The sequence below is a fragment of the Lichenostomus cassidix genome, chromosome 1 (genome assembly GCF_008360975.1).
Source record: "Lichenostomus cassidix isolate B80296 chromosome 1, HeHo_3.0, whole genome shotgun sequence".
Classification (NCBI taxonomy): Eukaryota; Metazoa; Chordata; class Aves; order Passeriformes; family Meliphagidae; genus Lichenostomus; species Lichenostomus cassidix.
Window position 1 is genome coordinate 99,287,246 of NC_139479.1, and position 21,576 is coordinate 99,308,821.

General features: G+C 38.6%; 1 protein-coding gene across 14 annotated transcripts in view; it reads right to left on the bottom strand.

Moving 5' to 3' along the window:
- Positions 1-912: 912 nt before the first annotated feature.
- The window catches only part of EMSY (EMSY transcriptional repressor, BRCA2 interacting), a 41,810-nt gene continuing 21,146 nt past the window's right edge, over positions 913-21,576 (bottom strand). For 6 of the 14 annotated variants that reach the window (XM_085074239.1, XM_085074220.1, XM_085074176.1 and 3 more), the window contains 12 exons: positions 19,740-19,889; positions 17,837-18,010; positions 15,478-15,614; positions 13,732-13,905; positions 12,631-12,829; positions 11,174-11,338; positions 10,759-10,917; positions 9,040-9,099; positions 7,841-7,992; positions 5,823-6,386; positions 4,467-4,835; positions 913-2,867 (listed from right to left, as the gene is read on the bottom strand). In XM_085074239.1, coding sequence (XP_084930365.1) covers positions 2,673-2,867; positions 4,467-4,835; positions 5,823-6,386; positions 7,841-7,992; positions 9,040-9,099; positions 10,759-10,917; positions 11,174-11,338; positions 12,631-12,829; positions 13,732-13,905; positions 15,478-15,614; positions 17,837-18,010; positions 19,740-19,889 — 2,498 coding nt within the window. In that variant the 3' untranslated portion in view covers positions 913-2,672. The remainder of the gene's footprint in view (positions 2,868-4,466; positions 4,836-5,822; positions 6,387-7,840; positions 7,993-9,039; positions 9,100-10,758; positions 10,918-11,173; positions 11,339-12,630; positions 12,830-13,731; positions 13,906-15,477; positions 15,615-17,836; positions 18,011-19,739; positions 19,890-21,576) is intronic. The other 8 variants (XM_085074211.1, XM_085074187.1, XM_085074298.1 and 5 more) reach the window with 5 other exon arrangements.

Consider the following 21,576-nt stretch of genomic DNA (forward strand, 5'->3'; position numbering starts at 1 on the left):
TTATTTTTAAAGGTATTCATATGGTGAAGTGCTGAAGCAGACAAATTCAATAAAAGAATCTGAAGAAAACCAAGTTGAAATTTGCAAAAGCAGCAAGATTCTCAAGAATGAATACACTCACTACCAAAGTTCCCTCTTCTAAATTTCTTATATCACCCCTAGACATCCCCACCATGTGCTTCCACTTGCCAACCAGAAATCAATCACTTCTCATAGAAACATGAAAAGCTTTCAGGTGTTTAACAATTTGCTGTTTTCAAAGAACTGTCATATAGTTCACTGTAGTTGTCCATACCTTTGCTCCAGTCATCACTAAAGAGGCAAACAAAAGTCTTACATAATTGGAGTAAATAGGACCAGAACTCAGTAATACAGTGAATGCATTAGGTGTCAAATTCACCTTAGGCCATTTTTGGTATGTTTTTGGCTGGGGAAAGCATATACTTTCACCTAAAACTGAAACTGTAACTTAGGGCAATGTTTTTGGTCACAAGTGCTTAGACAAAAAACTTGTTCTCTCTTACATTCTCGGCCTTCCAGTCATATGCCAGGGATAGTCAAAGCACTGCAAGAGCCCAGGTGACAATTAAAATTTGATACAAGGCAGAAGAACTGTGTCACCTGCTCTGGGCTTTTCACAACCGGGTATTATGATGCAGACCACTCCTCACACTGGCTTATTCAAAGCAAAACAGACTGTCCAGTGTCAGCAACATCAATACTGAGCCACTTTTTGTCATTCTGTAGCAATGTGGAACCTTCACAATTTAGATAATAACTTGTTTGCTCCTGTTGATAGCTGCAATTTCATTACAAGAGTAAAAACTCCCAAACAGTTATGGAAACCTGAACTACCTACAATGGTGTACTGAAGGCGTTATTATTTAACTAAAGAAAGAAAAAAGTGGAATGTTTCATTTAATACATATTATTCTTTCAATCCTGAGCACTATGGACAGCAGAACCCAAAACAATACTTATTTCAATATAAAGGTAACACAAAAATCATTAGTTTCACAACCCACTATTCCAGTATTAGGATGTTGAATTTATCAGGACACTTCTCCACAATTATAAACTACATTATTTTGGAACTAACACTGATGGAAAAACAAAACGGAAGGAAAAAGATGTATATGAAAGTCTTATTGACTTAATTTATAAGATAACTGATGTTAGAGGAAAACCAAGAGCCCCATCTAGGGGTTACTGCAAATTCGAACAGGTAGATACTCAGGTAAGATAAATGGTTTTTAGGGTTTGTGTTTTTTACTTTGCATTACTCCACTTGGAATTTATCCTTAATTACAATATCAACAGTAAAATGACAGCTTAAAAAAAGACTGATGCAAAAAGCTGTATTAGACTTTGGATGAAATCTACTTACAGTAGTATTTCAGCACCAAAACGTGGGCAGTTAGGCTTATACATGTATATACAATTAAATGATATGTCAAAGTCATAAAATGCTTAGTTATTTATAATGAAATCTTTACAAAACAGTAAAAACATGGTTTTATATACATTTTGGAAAAAAAAGGTATTGTCTTGATTACCAGAATGTATTAAAACTGGTTCTCTTGTCCCATCTGAACCCAAACCTCTCTCTGTGACTTGTAACTATCACAAAACCCCGATGTATTGCTTCAACAAGCCAAGGCATAAGGCTAATTTAGGAAATCTACCACTGTACACACATTTAAGCTTTTAAACTCCCCAAATGGACAACTTTTAAAACAACATATAAGAGTAAAATACAGATTTTTAAAAGCCTTAGCTCACTTCTAAATTCTTAAGTTCAACTTGGAAAGATGTTGAAACACTTATCCCCAATTTTGAAAAACTGATTAACAGCAAAAGACACCTCCTTCTCCCCAGTTTGTACTAGAATTAATAAAACTGCCTGTTTCACAGGAACTTTTTCAACAACTTGTCTCACTTAAAAGTTTAATTTAAATAAATAATCAAAGGTTAACTAGAGTACATGAGCATTTTGTGTGCTTATGACACAAAAAATGCCTCACCTACCATTACCCTACTTCTTGTAAAGCATGAAAACAAAAATTCACTAGCAAATCCACTTTGCTACCAGTTAGCAATTTTGCTTATTTCCAAACATTCACCAACAAGAATGTAAAAAAAAATATTTTTAGGCTTATGAAAAAATTTTAAGTGAGCGTGACTGCAAGAAAGCTAGCCAATTCCAAAATTCCTGGGGCTTTTCCAGCACTGTCAGAGACATTATTTCTCTCACATGCTATTTGAAAATACAAGTATTTATTAAATGTTTTCTTTTTTTGATGGTGTTTTGCTCAACAGCTAGAAAGCCACAGCAAAATAATGATCCCTTTTCACTGAATGCTGTTTCAGTATCTGGGCAAGGGTTTCAATAGCACAAACTGTAGAATTCATTGCAGATTTGTTTTTTAACAGGAGTACATTCCACTGTCACAGGCTTACTAAATCTCAGTAACTACACCTTTTCTGCATTTTTTTAAAACAATTTTTATGATGCAGCTTTTGCAATACTGTCTTGTTAAAACACACTGATGCTTCAAGAGTCCAATGAACAATTCTAATTGGCAAAGTGCTCTAAGACATCACAATACAAGGGCATCTCGGATATTCAAAATCCCAAGATATTTTAAAGTGCACTCCAGTGTCCCAGCTCCTTAGGATTGTTCAGCAGAACTTTGAGAGGGGCTGGGTTCAGTGCCATCCTCAGTGCTACTGTCCACATCTTGCTCCATTGCTGTCTCCTCATCATCAAGGCACTGACTGGTGAAGTTGTTAAGCTCCAGGAGCCCACTGGGTTCCACTACCACATTGGAGCTGGAGTGACAAGGGATGGAATAGTGAGGGATAGTCTGAAAGAAAGAAAATATTTAAGTTTAACAAACAGTTTTGAAGGTAAAGGCATCTATGCAAGCACAGGTACTTGTGGAGAAGGGAATATTTGGTTTCCAAGGGCAATCTTCCCTCAGGCTTCAAAACACCCTTTCACTCAATTGGGCTGTGAAAGGTATAACTTGAATAATCTTGCTCTCCAGGGAGTGATCTTGGCCTTTGATCTTCCCTAAAGGTCTGTGACAGTATAACCAATGCCCATCATCCACCATTCCGCAAACCCAAAGCAGAGATAATACTTTCTTCAGCCTTATCTTTTTCAGACAAGACATGCAGATATAACAATAAGCTGAGTTAAATGACTCACAAGGACCATCCAGTCCTGGCCCTGGAACAACCCCAAGAATCCCACCAGGTGTCTGAGAGTGTTGTCCAACCACTCCAGAAGGACTAGCTATGCTTTTTGTATACAACAGAGTACAAGCTCTGGCCTTGCTCAAAGCTGCAGCTCAGAGGCTAAGGAAACACAATAGCTATCAAATAGATGGTGATGATTACTATTTATATCTAAGTTTTTTTTTTTCTTAGACTTTCATAGGTTAGAAGCTAAATCTATGACTATACAATTGAAATTCTGGGCAGTATTTGACTTTTGAAACAGCTCGTAGCAGGCCACAATGATAAAATAGTACAGATTCTCAAAATATACAGGTTTGAAGTAAAACAGAAAGCTACATTTGTCTATTTAAGGAAAGGACAGCTAAAAGTGAGGACAAAAATGGTAATTTCTACAAAAGAAAGGTTAGTAAAGACTTCACAAAGTAGCATGAGAAATTTGAAACCTCTGTACACAAACTGTTTCCCGACATCAGAAGCATTTTCACTGTAGCACAAATAAGGTACATATTAAAACAATTTAAATCCACACTATCATTTGTGTGAACATACACCATGCCAACTTGTCTACACAGATTCACATTATACCACTTGGAAGACTAAAACACCTCCTCAGTTGACATTCTGACAACTTATTACAACATAAACCATCATTTTTAAGGCAGAAGAATCAATGTAAATATCAAGCATCAGTTAGGCAATGATTCAAAGCATTTAGGCTAAAGATGAATAGTATTTTATTGCAGAAGTGATAAGTTTGATTCTAAGTGAAGTTAAAAAGGTTTCTTCTGATTTCAGACCTTATTTGCTGAACTTTTCCAGTAAGCACAACCCTAATATGTAATTTTTACACTAATTTTATACTCAGAGGAAACTTTATTAGCTAATTTAAAAGATTCTAGAACATAATGTCATACTAAGTGTTGAAGAAGTTTTACGCATTTCAAATTAAAGTACTTTGTAAAATGAGATGAGCCTGGCTGTTTTCTTAACAGAAGGAAGACACTGAGAACTGAGTGAATGATACATGTGGATGATACATTGCTAGAGAAACCTGAGCCCAGTTAAGAGTTACATGTCAACATAGCAACAAAGAGTAGAAACAGAACCAAAACCTGCGGAACAAACCTACAAGAACTCGAACATCATTTAGTGACTATCATCGCATCAGACATGTGTTTGCTCTGCTCAACCTCTGCCTTATTTGCTCTGTCTTCTCTTACCTGGACAACAATTTCAGATGAGCTCTCTTCATCTTTCTTTTGTGATATATTCTGAATGTGTATAAACTGGTTTGTTGTAGGCATTCCTTGTGCATCGAGTTTCCTCTCTGTTAAACTGGGACCAACAGCAGGAGGACTTGAGCTGGATTCTGTATGTGTCTGTTGCTGGGGGATGGAAGGTGCCGTCATCCCTACTGCAGCCACCCTCAGGCCCTGGATACAAGGTGACGATTCTGCTTCACTAGCGGGTTTACTAGTGCACTTGGCCTTGTTTGGGGGATCCACTATCGTATGTTCTATGTTTGCATCAATCTGAGCTTCCACCATAGACACTTTCAATATATCTGCTACTGCTGTCTCCGTGGATGCCTGCATGGGAAATAGGCTAGTAACCAGCAATGCCAGTTTGGGCACAGAACTGCCACCTGCTACCTTTGAAACAAAAGGAGGCTCACGCCCCTCAAAATCCACTCTGTAACAGTGGATCCTTGCATTATAGTTAGATGTTCCACCTGAAAACGAATTGTTTGTTGTGCATATTACAATTAATCTTTTTTTTAAATTGAAAATCTAATCCATACTTCCAAGCACAGAATGGTACAAACAACAGACTTGCTATTAGGAAGACAATTGAAACTCAGTGTTTTAACAAAGGAATTAGCAAGGATAGGGCAACAGTTAATTATAGCCTGGGGAAAAGCAGCTTTTTAGGCTGCTAGATAAGGATTGTAGCAGTATAATATCACAGCAGCCTCATTTTCCTTTGGGATTTACAGCCCATGGGATGTTTGCTAATGCCTCTAGTTTTCACATCTATTCCCAAAAGGGCCAAAAATAATTGTACTTTTCTGGAGTTAGATAAAACAATTTTTTTTTCCATGTTCCTCAGTCGCTACCTTTTTCCCTCCCAAGGAAAATCATTACTCCTGTAAATGAAAGCCATATAACTTCAGGAAGATGTAAACTACAAAGGAAGAGGAACAATGGACAGCCTTAGGAGACTGCAGTATTCATCTTTTATTTCCACAGAAATAAAAAGTGCTATGCGAATGGAAATTAATAATGTGTCATATCTAAAAATGAAAAGAAAATAACTAGGGACAAATTCCATGCGCCAATGGTGGCTGAAATTAATAAAAACTGTCCAACAAAACACGTTTGTGAGCTCTATGGATTTTTCCCCCCTAGCATGTGCTTCTCTCTCCTGGTGTCAACCTTCTGATGGGGTAATTACTACCAGCGGAATAAGGAATTCTCTCTTGCCAGGACAAAACACTGCTACAGCGACAGGTCAGTGTTTTATTTTTTTTCCTTGAACAGTGACGTGTATTTTGCATGCTATCAATATTCCGTTACCTGGCTTGCTGGCTGTTTCTCTGAAGAGGCAGGTAGCTGCATTTGACTCTGGGGGGGCTGGGGTTGCACGTAGATTTTTTGTGCCGTTGGTGCCTGTTGCAGTTTGGGCAGCTGCTGCGTGGTTTTTACTGCAAGCACCTGTACTACAGTTTGCTGTGGCTGTGCCACTAAGGTAGGGAGTTGCCTTTCTTTGGCCATCATGTGGTGTGGGGGGTGCTGTGCATCTGGTTTGGTCTGTGCTTGCTCTTGCTGCAGGGGGGTTAGCTTTTGATGCCTTATGGAAAGCTGGGGCATTTGTGGGAGTTTGTGCTGAATTTGATCAGCCTGCAGGTGGATTGTCTGCTTCTGCTTAGTCTGGAAACACTGCAGAGTTTTCACTTGCAGTTGAGTCTGTTCCAGCTGTGGCTGACTCAGTTTCTGCTGCTTTTGTGCCTGTGATTGTGTCAGGGCAGATCTGTAAAACAGGCCCGTCTGAGGATCTAAGGTGTCCATCTCTTCCACTTCTCCTTCCTCAGTTCCAAGTTGCTCACTGTGTTTGGTAAATGCAGTGTGACGGCTTAAGGCCTTAAGAAGAAGAATTTAGAGCAAGTTAGTAAAGAGAAATATAAGACTACATAATCTAGAAGTAATTTTTAATGTTTTAGACTACTAAAACTTATTTAACCACTACAGACTCCCAGTTAATGTATAAAAAGATACTCTTACATGGATATTTCACAATATATAAGCAATCAAGAGCTATTATTATCATGTTAAAGTGTGGTATATCTCTGTGTGAGAACATGAGCTCCACAACTAACTCTCAGTGGGATTACTTAGACCTTGCTTGTGTCAAACCGAGGCTCAAAGCCCCCTAAGGCTGCCTGGCAGTTGGATATGAAGCAGCAGGGAGTAGCAGGTGGCTGAAACAATAGCTCCTTATTAAACCCAGAGTCTCTCTGCACAATAAATTTTTATTCTACTTCGTGAAAGCCTAGTCATCTTCTCTATAGTTTCTTCTGCAAAGTCCCATATAACTACAGGCCATCCTATTTCAGCAGAGATCCTCTCCTTCCTTTCTCAAAATAGTACTGCAATTTTTCTTGGGCATTACACAAACATTTGAATTTTGAGGGAGCAAGCAACCTACACTTTGTAAACCATGGTATAAACGTACTGACAAATGGTCTTAGCAAGATGAAGCAGCCTAATCCAACACCTGTGAAAACACACTGCCTGACATGGGTTTATAACCCTAACACAGTACTGTTCTGGACTGCAGCTGAAGTTCTCACAAGTTAAACCACTGCAAAGTTGAGCAGGTCTTGATCAAAGTCATCCAAATGGCTTCAGCAAGATTTCACCTCAAGCTGCACGATTTGTTTGAATTGTTTGGAATCCCCACAGCACTGATCTAAATATGATCTGACTTTTTGATTCAGAGAAGTTTTCCTATTCACAAACTAAAGCCCTTAAATGGAAGACACTGTGTGCTCTGTTTAGTGACCAGATTCCATTTCAGCCCTCTTCCCCCTACACTACCACCAACAGGACCTAAAGAGCTCAGGCCCTGCAATACTACAACAGGGTATTCATCAAAATACAATCACAGAGTGATTATCATCAAAACAGAATCACAGAGTGGTTTGGGTTGGAATAGACCTTAAAGAACCTTAAAGACCAAGTAGTCCAACACCCCTGCTGTGGGCAGTGACACCTTTCACTAGACCTGCTTGCTCCAAGCCCCATCCAACCTGGCCTTGGACACTTCCAGGGATGCAGCATCCACAACTTCCTAGGCAACCTGTGCCAATGCCTCACCACCCCTACAGCAAAGAATTTCTTCCTAATATTTAATCCAAACCTCCTCGGCTTTAGTTTAAGGCTATAGAAGCAACATTAAAATCACTAATTTGCCTGTATGCTAAGCGCTTTTGGTGGCAGCACCAAGATACATACATTCAGAATAAACCCCGATCTTGTGTAATTCAGATAACCTACTGCTGTTTATAGACTGCTGGGAAAAGAAAGGGTCCAACCTGCTGCATGATATGGGTAATGGCGCCTGTGGAGGATGCAGGGATAGATTTCACCACAACAGAAGTCTGCGTTGATGTCTGCGACTGAGCCACGTGCTGCAGCAGAGTCCTCTGGGGCTGAGATGACTGGTGGGGCTGGGACCGATGACTGACTGAAAGTAAAGAGGTCAGTGGCACTTCTCCACAACTAACTGCAGGAACTTCAACTGTTTGCTTTGCAGTTAAGCTTCAACTGAAAGCATACATGAGTGAAAGAGATCTCTGTATGAAATATGTCTTTCACTGGGCACTAGCTTCAACCTTAGCGGATAGATCTATTTTGAGAAACCTCTTAATGTAGAAACTCAGGGGGGATTGCTTTTTTCTCTGTTTCCTAAGTAACCACACTTAGTCCAAACCTCCTCTGGTCACCCTTTACCAATACACTAACTCTGCAAGAAGAGTTTATACTTGATATTCAGCTGGATTCTTTATATAGCAACAGAATATTGCTGTAGAATACAAGTTATTCTGTGGTTTTTACACTGTTAAAAGCATCTCCACAATTGACTGCAATTAAGAACAGCAAGCCTTGCTCACCAGATTCCTACTGCTGATACAATGCACAAAATACTCTCCAGAGCATAGGCTATATTTGAAAGATCAGCTCACAGAAAAAGTTTGGGTCTTATTAAAGCAAGTGAGGCTGATCAGAAATGACAGATAAAAAAATGGAGACCTTGTATGGTTCTATGTCACCTTTGAGAACAGATCTAGCTTGAGTTACAGAGCTACAATGATAGGCCTGTAATAAAACAGTGGATTGATACAAAAATCATGTGCTACTGAGAAAAAAACCCAAACAAACCATTCTATATTGCAGTCACTGATAAGATATGAATGCAAATTACTTTATGCCTGTCCATACTAATATGCAAGTATTTGTGTTACCTAATTTCTAAGTTATAAAATATTTAATAACTGAAGGAGAACAAGCAAAGTTTAAACTCAGTTGTAACATAACTTAAGAAGTTTCTAGTGACCTTCCTGAATGTTAGAAGAAAGGTCAAATTTTGAATTAATATGGCAATTTTACTTTCTCACTCCAAGAAAGCTGGTTTATATCAATGCTGGCCTGCATGCTGTGCCAGATTTATCCTCGATATCTCCCAACAATTCCTACACAATTAAAAACTTAATTTAAAAATAAAGTTTCTAACCTATATGGTTGTGTAGATACTCTTCCGAATGTGAACCAATACAGTGTTGTCTTCCTGAGTCTGCAGACAGACAAAACATGGTAACACTAAGATGTGTGAATTGCTCCCTTCATTTCATGAGGAAGCACGTGCTGAATCCCAGCTCCCAAATGCCTAATCCTCAAGGATTAGGTCTAGGCCCATGCAGAACATTTCACAAACAGACTATAGATTCGTCACTGTCTTACAACTAAATTTTAAGCAGAAAATACAGCTATGTGGGTTACTGATAAAATCAGAGAAACAAATTAAACCAAAAAGAAACACTCAATTACTTGCATTCCCTGACAATTTTCAGAGAAACTGGGGGAAGGAACAAAAATCTAAGAGCAAAATAACCAGTTTAGTGCTGCAGCAGAACATGTTGCTGCCAACCCACAGAAGCCTGCACTTCTCTGGTAGATTCCTGCATTTCAAATCAATGTTTACAGAAATCCTAATATTTAAAATAGTATCTCCAGGAAATGTTTAGCCTTTATATGACTTCTAAGCTGCAGAAAAGTACTGAAGTCTAAAAAGATATTGACTGTAATCTCCCATCCTCCCTGCAAAAGGCCCCATTATACGTCAACTTTCACAGCAAGACCCATCAAAACCTGAACCTTAAACAGAAGCTCAATGTACAGTATCTGTATCAGTGAAGATAACTGACTGTTAATTGGAAAGCATTTTAACACTATTTGTTATACTTAGGAGTTTGTTTTAAAAGAGATCCAAGGGAACATGACAGTAAAAGAATAATAATAACATCCCCCCAGCTCCATTTCACAAAACTTTAGGTCATGCAAGGGGTGGGAGCAAGGAGAGGAGGTACAGAACAAAATAAAAATATCAGATTAGACATTTAGCACTAAAACCACTGGAGCTACAGATATGTACTTATACAGTTTAATACAATTAAGTTTTATTTCTCTTTTCCAGTGTGGACTTTCAACATACTTTTGATTTCATCTTCCAAATCATGTAGGGAGACCAACAACGGGGGATTAAGAAATGAAAATGGAAAATAAGTAATCTGATCCTCTCATGTATATGTGGGAAGTGGCTCACACCTAAGTGTCCTGGGGTAATAGGGAACATCAGACAAGAGAAAGGACTTACACAAAACGGATGTCCAAATAGGAGTCAAAAGCTTAAAGAGCTGAATTTTAGTAACTTACTTATTTTATAAGTGCAAATTTATTTGTTCAAAGCTTTCTAGCAAATGAAGAAACTGGGGATACATCAGCATGCTAAATGGATACCTGGCTTTAACTCAGAACTAAATGAATTTTAACAAACTCAATGTCTGACTCCTTTCAGTACATACAAAAACTAGGCCACAGTTCCTGTAGCTTCATTTTTCACTTCTTCCTTGCTGGACATTTTCATTTAAGGCAAGTGGAGCATAATGGTGGGACAGTTTGTCTTCTACAGCCAGGGAACGGAAAATCTATTCACGTGGGATATCCTGAAGCAACCACCCTTTGTTTCAGTAAGAAATATTTTCCCCTATGCTCCAGCAAGGCAAATGCAATCTCTGTCCCATGCACAGGGTCTCAGGAGTGGAAGAAAAGACTCATTTCCTCTACAGAAAATTATAGCAAAACCACAAAAGTGAAACCTATTGCAAGAAAACTCCAAATTTAAGTCCTCAGACTTCAACTGCAAAGCCACACTCACACTACCTTAGCCACTTACCAGTTGTGATATATTCAGCCACTAGTTCTGACTCTACAACAGCAATTGAAGGGCTTTCTGGAGAATGTCTCTTTTCTTGAGTCATCTGGATTGGGACAGCCATTTGGCTCAAGTCAATGGTAGGCTGCCTTGGCTTTGACTCCAACTTTTCCTTCACTGCTTTAGAAGAAAAACATAAAATCAACCTCTAATATATAAACCTTCATAATAAAATAAACCTACAATATAAATGCACCAGTTAAATTAACTGGTGAACACTACAGAATGGATGCAAATAAACTGATACAGGATAAGAAGAAAGGAATCAAGCTGATTCAAGATAGGCACTTTTTAATTACAAAACTTATTACAAAGGGCAGCTAAAGCAAAAAAAAACCTGTAAAATTATCCTAAAGAATCTCATGGGTTTTCAGACCTGTTGTCTGCTGAAGTTCCAGCAAAGCTTTTATAGTGGAAGTAGCTGACTGAGATTCACTGGATACATCCTGGTAAATTATTGCAGGGCTTGTGTCTACAGCAATTTCATGCTCTGACCAATCTTGACTTCTTGAAGCAATCACATGGACTACAGGCTGAGAATCTGTTTGCAAAAGAACAAAGGCACACCATAGAATCATGGAACGGTTTGGGTTGGAAGGGACCTTAAAGCTCATCTCGTTCCACCCCTCTGCCACGGGCAGGGACACCTTCCACTGCGCCAGGTTGCTCCAAGCCCCATCCAACCTGGCCTTGGACCCTCCTAGGGATGGGGCCGCCACAGCTTCCCTGGACAACCTGTGCCAGTTCAAGTCACCACAGAACCATTTTGGGTTGGAGGGCTCTTGTCCAACTTCTTGCTTTAAAGCAGGGTGACAGTTCAAAATTATACCAAATTACTTGTTAGTTTTGAACACTGCCAAGGATGCATACTCTCATTCTTCAACACTTCAGTTTTTATTACAATTGATTCTTGAAGTAAAACACTTTGATGTTATGAGCAGATTCCAGTAAAAAGCAAAAGTCCTGTAACTTAGTTTTTTGTAAAAGGTCTTTTTAAAAAAAATCAAAGTTCTGTAGGTTTCTTTGTACGTTGAGTTTGCCTTGGTTTGAACTTTCTTTTCCAGAAGATTTTCGCACTTCAGGTGATCAGCAAGTATTCAGCATCCTGAACTAACACCACCTAAATTTTGATAAGCTGGTTGAAACTTCAGAATCTTTTATAAGTTTATTTAAATGGCAGTATAGACCAACAGTTAGGAAATTATACAGAGAAGGTACAAAGGTTTCACTGAGACATTTGCTTTTAATTGCTGCAGTGATACATCCCATTGTCACTCCCAACCAAGGGCTGGTTGGTGTTTATGCTTCATTATTTATGTTCCTCTTCCACACAAAGAGCTGCACCTGTATCATGGCTTGAAGCCAGGGGAGAATTGCGTCAGGATTGCAAGCCTAATGCACGTCCTGATGCACATAAGCATGTCTACAACAGAACCAAGATTTGTGTTGGTCCCATGGCAGCTTTCAGCCATGCAGTGGAGATACTTCGATACACTCAGGAAAGACAGTGGCAGAGCATGGACAGCCAAAATAACTTCTAAAACTTGGTACCCTGCCTAGCTGTGGCAGACTCTCCAAAAAGAAGGAACAGGTTTTATTGTAACAGCAAGTTGGAGCCCAGCAAGACATCTTTATCACCACTTTTCAGGAGCAATGAAAGCATTTGTAAGTAGCTCAAGAGAAAGAAAAACTTAAGAGTAAGGGAAAAATGGCACTTCACTGCAAACAGATGAAGTGAAACCTGTGCTAAAAGGAGACACAGAGAGCTCTCTGGAGCCAGCTGGCATGCTTGGAAAACAGTCCACTCATACATTATGTGACACCGATACAGACCTTGAGAGCTCTGGGAAGACTCTGTAGAAGAAGAGCTGCTGTCAGTGTAGGTTTGTGGTTCTTCTTTCACTTCTTGGAGAGACGAGTTTCCTGTCTCTGCTACCCTTGATGCCTGCTGTAATGTTTCAGTCACCAGCTGTCTGGTTTGTTCACTCACAACTGTTGCTTGAAATGTCACTGGCTTTGGTTTTATGAGGACCTAATTAGAAAGGTAAATTTTGTTTGTAGTAAAATCACTCAAGAAAACAGATCTGAGCAATCAGAGTACAGGGTGCCACTCAGATCTTTGTACACCACCTACATAATATTCGCATTTTACTTAAAAAGTCTACCTCTAAATTCAGCAACTATAATTATTAAACCACAAAGGGCAAGTGAATGGAAATGCACAAGAATGTACTTCTCACTCAGTAATTTGAAGCACTTCACACAATAAACCACTAAACAGTCACTTTTCAGGACTAGATAAAACTAGTGTGGTAAGGGAAAGCTACACAAGTGAGGTAGAACATGCACAGCACTGACAAGGACAAGCACTTCCACAATAAATACAGTCTCGAACAATCAAGACACACAAAATGTTACATCTGATGAAAGTTTAGTTCTTTCAAATACTAAGTGCAGCCAGAGAAAAAGCTGAAATAGAAAGCATCCAGAAATAAGCCAGATTCTCCGTACATAGCCCCACCAACTACACAAGGTTGCAGGGACAGCCTGAAAAGATATTAAGCAGAAAATAAACTTCAATAAAATCTCAGATCTGATGGGTGACCTACGTCCAGACTCTGCATCTTTATTTCTCATGGTCTAACCATTAGCAGTAAGACATGAAAAAGTATCTGGAGCCATGGCCAGACAGTTTCAGCTACAGAAAAGGCTTAGTAAATCCTTCTGGCTTGCTCTAGGACTCCAGAAAAAGCTAACAAATGCAAATACTGTCCTGAGAAATCAGGATTGAGGCCACCTCATTATACCACTAAGTCTCATTCCCCACAGACATATATTTAACCTGCAACAAATGAGGAAACACAGTGAAAAATTATTTACTTCCCATTAAAATTTAGGGGTACATTCCAATACAGAAATGGGTCCTCACTGTACCTGCGTTTTCCCTTGCTGACCATAAACAATTTTAGTTGGGATGATTTTGGTGGCTGGCTGGACCGTGGACCCTATTCCTTTTGGCTGTGTAACAATCATTTTTGTGATGGGTCTTGTAGCAGTGATGATAGCAGGTTTTGCTCCTGCTGGCACTGCCTGAATAGTTTTCTCCCCCTGCAGAGAAGTCAAAGTTTACAGGTTATCTTAATGAAATTGTTAAGTGAGACCCAATTCTCTTAAAAAAAAAAAACCCAAAAACCAGTTATATGTGAGTGTGTGTACCATGAAATAAATCTGTTGCTACAACTACACTTATTTGATCCAGAATACATGAGAAGACCAAGAACAAAAGAACCTATTGCTTTGAATAGAGAAAGCTACCAAAATCTACTTTTCCGTTACTTTACCTTTTGAGCAGTTCTGAAAGAGCGAACAAAAAGGAGTAACTAAAAGACATGAAGTATTTTGAAGCTGCTTCAATGAGTTAACATAAACTGGAACTTTCTTCAAATACTTCACAAATGTTTTTTAAGACGACCAATTTCTATTAAGACAACTACAAAACTTGAACTGAGATTTTAAAAAGAAATTATTTAAATATATTTAATTTTTAATATTTAAATTATTTATATAGTATTTTTATATTGTCTTCAGGACCAAGACATTAATTACATAGGGACTTTTTTAAACTAAAAGTTCACTTCATCAAAAAATGCAGATTCACAGCTGTTTCACAGGAATCATTTGACTATGGAATAGGGCTGACATATGACTAGATTCCTGATGGCTTAAGAAGAATAAAGACATTAAGCATGCTTTTTTTAAGCTCTGCACAGTAATAAACCAATTGAGTAACACCATTAGTAGCCAATTCTCCCAATATTCCTACCAATATTAACTGGATAATACGAATTCCAGGAAATAGCTGGAAATCCCCCAAGCCACATTTGTTTCAAAAATACCATCCCATCCTGGTAGCTACTACAGTGTAACAACATAAGATTTCCACTTGTCTGCAAATACACCTCTAATTCTGAAAACCAGGAAAGTGCAAAATCTAAAACAAAAATCATAAAATATTTTAAAAACCCTCAGTAGCTCTGCTACTCAAGCAGCCTTTTAAATTTTATAGGACTAAGGCATTAAATCTCAGTTTTATCTAGGAATACAGATAATTTTTATCTACTGGTACTTACAAGTAAGCTCAGCTGATGCTGGAAACTTGACTTTATGCTTATGTACACCTCAGGTTATCAAAAAAATAATTCACCACTATACAATACTCAGGCACAGGATGTCACAATGTTACACACCACATAAATTGAAAGTGGGTCCCCTACTATGAAGGCACAGTTTATTTCTGCCTTTTATACCCAGAAGATAAATAGCTGGAGATGCAAGTTTATAACACAGGACCCTGGTTCTCACTGGAGCAAACAGGCTAAGATTCTAGTAATTTTCATCTACATAATTGCTTCAGGAATACAAAATCATTACCCATGGAAAAAAAGCAAGTTCAAAAGTTTCTATTTTCCTCTGACTTCGAAAACATCCCCAGTTTGCTTTAAGCATGGAATCATATTCTGCAAACCACAGCCACTTTTCAAACATCCCTGACATCAAGGCATTCTGGATCTGTTAAAGAGCTCATGCAGTTTGTTTTTAATTGAGCCTTTAGCAGAATGAATACAGCAGCCATCACACAGCCTGTCACTTGAATCTCCATTTGAGACTTGAAACACTTACCCCAGCATTCAACAGTGTTGTGACAACATTTTTGCCCGGAAGTCCTTGAATTGTGGTTCCTTTTCCAGTAGTCTTTTGCACAACAATCACATTGGGTTTTGATGTCATTGGAATTGTAGTGATTTTGGTTGTAGTTCCTAAATTTTTGTGGGAAAAGAAACAACATGCAGTTTATCACATTTTGTGTATTTCCTTTCACTGCAGAAGTCAGTGAGCTATAGAGGAATTGTATTTAAAGCTGACAGCATATCAAGAAACTGGCAGCATCTGGAATGGGAATTCACGTCACCCAACTCATGACAGAAAGATTAGATGCCAACTCTACAAATCTTTCACCTACAAAAAGCAGGTGTGCCCAGGGGAGCATAATACATTCTATATTAGGACACACAACCCCTTCTCACAAGTTACAGAGCAGACTAACACAGCTTTCTCAGGCACACATGTAGAACTTTTCTAAGGCTGGAGTTAGGGTGGGATAAGGACACCACTAACACTCAACTCAAGGTTCTATTAGCACAGACAAATACTCCTCTACAGACGACCTCTGTAGAAGAATCTACATACCAAGGACGTATCTCCAATCAAGAAAAACACCAGCTCTCTCTGTTGTAATGTAAGTGATGAGCAGTGAATTGAAAGAAGGAAAAAAAAGCTATTGTTTTACAACGAGTCCATAAAAGTTAAGTATGGGGCTTTTTTTTTTTTTTTCAAGAGCTGCATTGGCTGTTTCTTTTCCTATGTTAGCATTTAATTAGTTCCATTCCCTGTATCAGGCTTTTAGTTACCTGCAGTGACAAGTAATTCTGGTCAGCCCTCCACAGTCTACAAAAGTACATACACTGGAATCAGTCATCAGTGTTACCAGACTGCCATTGCAGTAGCTACTCAGACTGCTTTTTATGAACCAATTCCTCTCCTTTCTCCAGAGGAAAACAACATTCAGTCACAGCAGAGCTGCAAACCCAAGGACTCCCTTTACTACCTTCTACCCAGCAGTCATGACTGTGCATACTTCACAATATATTTCAGATTAACACTTCTACTAATTCTGGGAAGACTTGCTGTGACAAGAGTATGATTTATTTAATCCTACTGACTTCAGAGGCATCTAAAGACTGCTCCCTTAGCAAAAATAATTATGCAAACAAAAAGAAAAAAGCAGGCATGCTTTCCAAAACCTATTTTCTTTCAGGACAATCATTATTATCCTCATCAGGACCACTCACATGTTTCCCCACAGTAGCAGCTGCTAAGGAGAATACTTCCACTTGTGTATAATTCATTAGAAGACCTAGAAATTGTCTTAACAATTCATCATACCCACAACAGGCTAAAAAAAGTCACTTGTTCCCAAAGAAGATGCTGTATCATCACTAAATACAATTTTGTAGAAACCAAAACCTGAAAAACTGTTCTACCACATTACAGCCCAAGAGTGGGTTTACTGGATAGCTTGTGCTGCACCTGGCAGTGACTGGAGCTGGCTGGTGCCACATCAGGTCTTTGCTAAACGAAGTTGAAATCCCAAACATATACTAAGAAATTGTAACTGGTGTAAGTGTGCTTGGTCCTGGTCTTAAAGAGACCCTATCTTTAGAGACAATAGAACCACTGAATGTTTTGGGTTTGAAGGGACCTTGAAGCTCATTCAGTTCCACACCCTGTTAAGGGCAGGGACACCTTCCACTGCGCCAGGCTGTTCCAAGCCCTGCCCAACCTGGCCTTGAACACTTCCAGGAATGGAGCCGCCACAGCTTCTCTGGGCAGCCTGCCAGCACACAACCAGCAGGGAGAACCACTGCTGGTCAACAGACTAATAAAGGTAAGCAGCAGGGTCTGCATGAAGCTGGGAGGGAAAGCTTAAGGTAGAACATGGGCTAAAGGAAAGACAGGTTGCCACTGATAAAATATCAAAATAAGGTGGAAACAGCACAGCTGAATTTAACATATACAGTTCATTCTTATTCTGGCTCTTTGAACATGAGTGGAACAGAGAACGGCAGCACAGATATTATAGAATGTTTTAAATTGGGGCCAATAGTGTTTTCTGATCTTTCTGCCCTCTGCATAATACACTAGCCCCCACCCCACATTTCTCTTTCCTCCCAGGTTTCCTTCACATTTGCTGTTTCCTTCTTAAACTTAAGAACTACTACAGTCCTTAAGAACACTTCACCTTCAAACTTCTACCTATCACCTTGTTCATGCCTAACTTTGTATTTTCTTCTGAATTCTCCAATAAAGGTCCTAATAACTATTTGAGCATGTAACCCACAGAAAAACCCTAAACAATTAAAGCAAGCCCAAAGTTACTTTTGAAATAAAAGTCTTAACATCAAAGTACTCATATACCTACCAGAAACAATATTACTGCTGATGATCTTCCCTCCTAGAGTAGCCAGTGATTTTGGTACTACAGTGATGATGCTACCACTTGTAGTTTTCACATAAGTAGCAGCCCCTGGAGTTCCAGCCATCCGAGCCCCCAGAGAGGGGCTCACAGCTGGCCGTGTATATGCTGCTTGAGTTCCTGTTTAAAAGAGAGAAAAAGGAAGTTCACTGTTACAACATGATCCTTTACTAATATTTGTGTAAAAATGCACTAGTTTAGGAAAAAAGTGTCAGATTTATTCAAAGATATCCCACCCTGCAATCTATTACTACTCTATACAATTCTTCTAGTAATTTTTAAACCCAAAGAACAATATCCAACTACACACTAACTTTAATTTAAGGTAACAATCTTTCGAGTATTTTAACAAATGTTCCATGACTCCCTTATTTTAATTCATGTCCTGTGCACAAGATTGCAATTTTCAATAGATATTTAGATTCTGCCTGTAGGTTTGCCTCTTGCTCCCTTAGATGTCCAGGAGTCAGGCATCTGATGACACAACCAGAACTCATCCACTCCTCTCATGGAAGACACTTCTCCTATACAACAGACTGTTTATAAAGAGCACCACCAATGACTGGTCTAAATAACACTGCTAGAGAAAAATATAATTTACAATGATGTTGCAATTTTATGGACTTAGCATACAGCAGCACAAAAGAAACCTCTAAATATAAATACTGTTTTTTCAGAACTAGTTTTTCTGGATGGAAAGAGAACTGAGTCCACAAAAGAAACTTGTTCCACAATAAGAAATCACCAGCTACACAAGCAATGAAATTGCATTCTGCTTCTACTGCTGCAGACAGTGCCCTCAACTGCTAAAGATCACAGAGCAAAACAGTTTGTTTTGTCAATAAAGGTGTGTTCACATCCAAGAGAGCACAATAAAGATTTTACCAACTAAACAAATTGCAGAACTTCTGGTTTTTCAAATGTACTCAAGAATGTATTTATGAAATACTTTAAAAGCTATAAATAGAATATTAACCATTAGTTTATGCTAAGGACAAGAGGAGATGGCCTCAAGTCGTGCCAGGGGAGGTTCAGGTATGAGAGTATGAAAAAATTACTCATGGGAAGGGTGGTCAGGCATTGGAACAAGCTGCCCAGGAAAGTACTGGAATCACCATCCCTGGAAGCATTCAAAAGCCACGTAGATGGAGCACCCAGGACAAGGTTTAGTGGTGAACATGGTGCTGCTGGGTTAATAGTTAGGCTTGATGATCTCAGAGGGCTTTTCGAACTTTAATAATTCTATGGTTCTAATATTCCCAGCCCATGCTAAAAACTAATCAGGAAATAAACAGTTTTCTGAAAACCAGGATAAAGTTACCTTTTAAGTTTTCCTCATACAAGTTTACAATCTGAACAGTCTGCATTATTATCAATTAGAAACCAAAATACAATTAGATACCCAGAAGAACACTGGTAGCTTAAATTTCAATTTACTGGTCTTTTTATAACTTCACTGCAGGACTATGAGCAAGTCACCTGTCTTTTGAAGTCCATATAAGTAAAACAGAAATGGTGCTGACCTGTCTGCTTGAGTTAAATCAGTATAAATCATGGTGCTACAGAAGTGCAAAGTATCTGCATAAGTTGCAAGAAAACTTACTTTAAAATAAACTCAGTGAGAAAGGAATGATGATATTTTTGTGTGCCAATTCAAACAGAGGAATAAAAGAGCACTCAGTACAAAAATTCTGATCTAGAATAAGTCACAGAATAAATAAGGATTGTGAACGTGCCATTGAGCCCACTGTTCAGAAAAGAAAGTGGATTTTTTTAACCCTAAAAACCATGTCTGATCACCTGTATGTCTGGGTTTACCCTCCCTTCCCTTCTCAGCGCCGTAACTTACCAGTGGGAGTAGTGACCAGTTTAGTTGTCATGATAGTCCCATTACTGCTAACCACCATAATAGGTGAATTGCTACTGCTGGGCAAGGTCGCTGTAACTGGTTTGGGAAGGATTTTACTGGGCTGCACCTGTTGAGTGATTATTTTAACACCTAGGAAAGGAGAAAGGTCACTGTTAAAATACAGGCACGGTAAGTTACTTTCTGAAATGCTTTCTCAGACCAAGGCCTAGTGGGCAAGTAGCCCCACAAGGCTTCAATTCTGAGCCCATGAATTCTTTATAATGAAAAAAAGTTATTTAATTTTTTTTGTTTTGGTTTGGTTTTTTGCTTGGTTTTGGTTGGGTTTTATTTGTTTGTTTTGCAAATACCAAGAAAGGCATCATCTTTGCCTTTCATGTGCCTGTTTCAATTCCTAGCTACTCCCCCTGTCCATTCTATCACTGATTTGGTTATGTCATTTTTAACTTCTGGTCCATGATACAAAATACCAGAACATTTCCCAGGAGCCAACAGGTTACAACCACGACTGAATTGGTTCATATACAATGAACCATCTAGAAGCAAAGTAATTCTTCATCAATTCAGTCTATAAATCCTAAGGTGTCTTAATTAGCCTAGACAAATTTCACCACCCTGAATAAATTAAAAACATTTCTCCACAAGGAGTGAGTGTAAGGAAGCAACTGTGACACTGGCTAGGGGAACTGGCTACTTTAAGTAAAATGCTCTCCTTCCCCTTGATTTACTGGTGATCTTAAAGCCTCAAAGAAATTTGGCTTAAGCTATGAGTAGAATCATAAGAATGAAGGATGAGGACACCTTAGTACCACCAGGATTCTGCTCCCTCTCTCTCCATTTTGTGCTGGGGAATGGGACCTCTGTGAGATTCACTTCAGTTGCAAACCAGCAGATTCACATCATCTGTTCAAAAGTACATCTACGAGATGTGCATCTTATGATCTGTTCCATGATGAGGTAAACACATTGCATTGTGGTGGCCAAATGTCATGGAAAACACAGCCTGGATGAATCCCATGTAGACAAAGCACTTATATTTGTAAACAAGTATTTCTAGGTGAACAGTATTGTCCACTTAAGATGTGGAATATCCTCCAGAGACATTTTCTTCTCTCCACATTGACTATAAAAGCTGTATAAGAGCAAATAAGCTCCAAACTGAAAGAGAAATTGACATCTCTGCATCATCCAGAGACAACACTGGATAAAAAATAAAGTCTCCATGAAAACTGATTCTCATCTTCCAGAATGAATTGGTATCAGATGGTATTTTCAAAGAAATGTTTAACTAAAAAGCACATTGAGCCTAAATCCATCGTAGAAGACAAGCAAATGAAGCTCCTATCAATACTGTTCAGTGGCTGGAGGCCTTTTTTATGACCTCCTTAGCAGCTATTATTTTTCTTAAGCAATGGTCCTACAATTCAAAAGGTAGTTTTATCAAAGGACAGGCGGTTTACTTTTTCATTCTATGGTCTATTTTAATTCATTCATATAAAAAGTATGATATAAAATAGTAATTTTACTGGCAGGATTAATATAAAATACTGATTTTATATTAATATACATAAAAATACTTTGCACTTTTATAGCACTTCTGTTAGAACTGGATAACTTTGCAAGCCTTATTTCTTACTTCTTCTTGCTGAGATAAGAACTGTGTGCTACAGTAAAGCCAAGAAAGAAAGATTACACGACTTGCCCAAAGTCAGCTGAATGAATCAACGTCACAAAAAGAATCCAGTCCAACTTCCAGATCAATTGTACAAATACCATTGTATTTGTTTTGACATGTACCTCAAAATACATTTTGATTTCT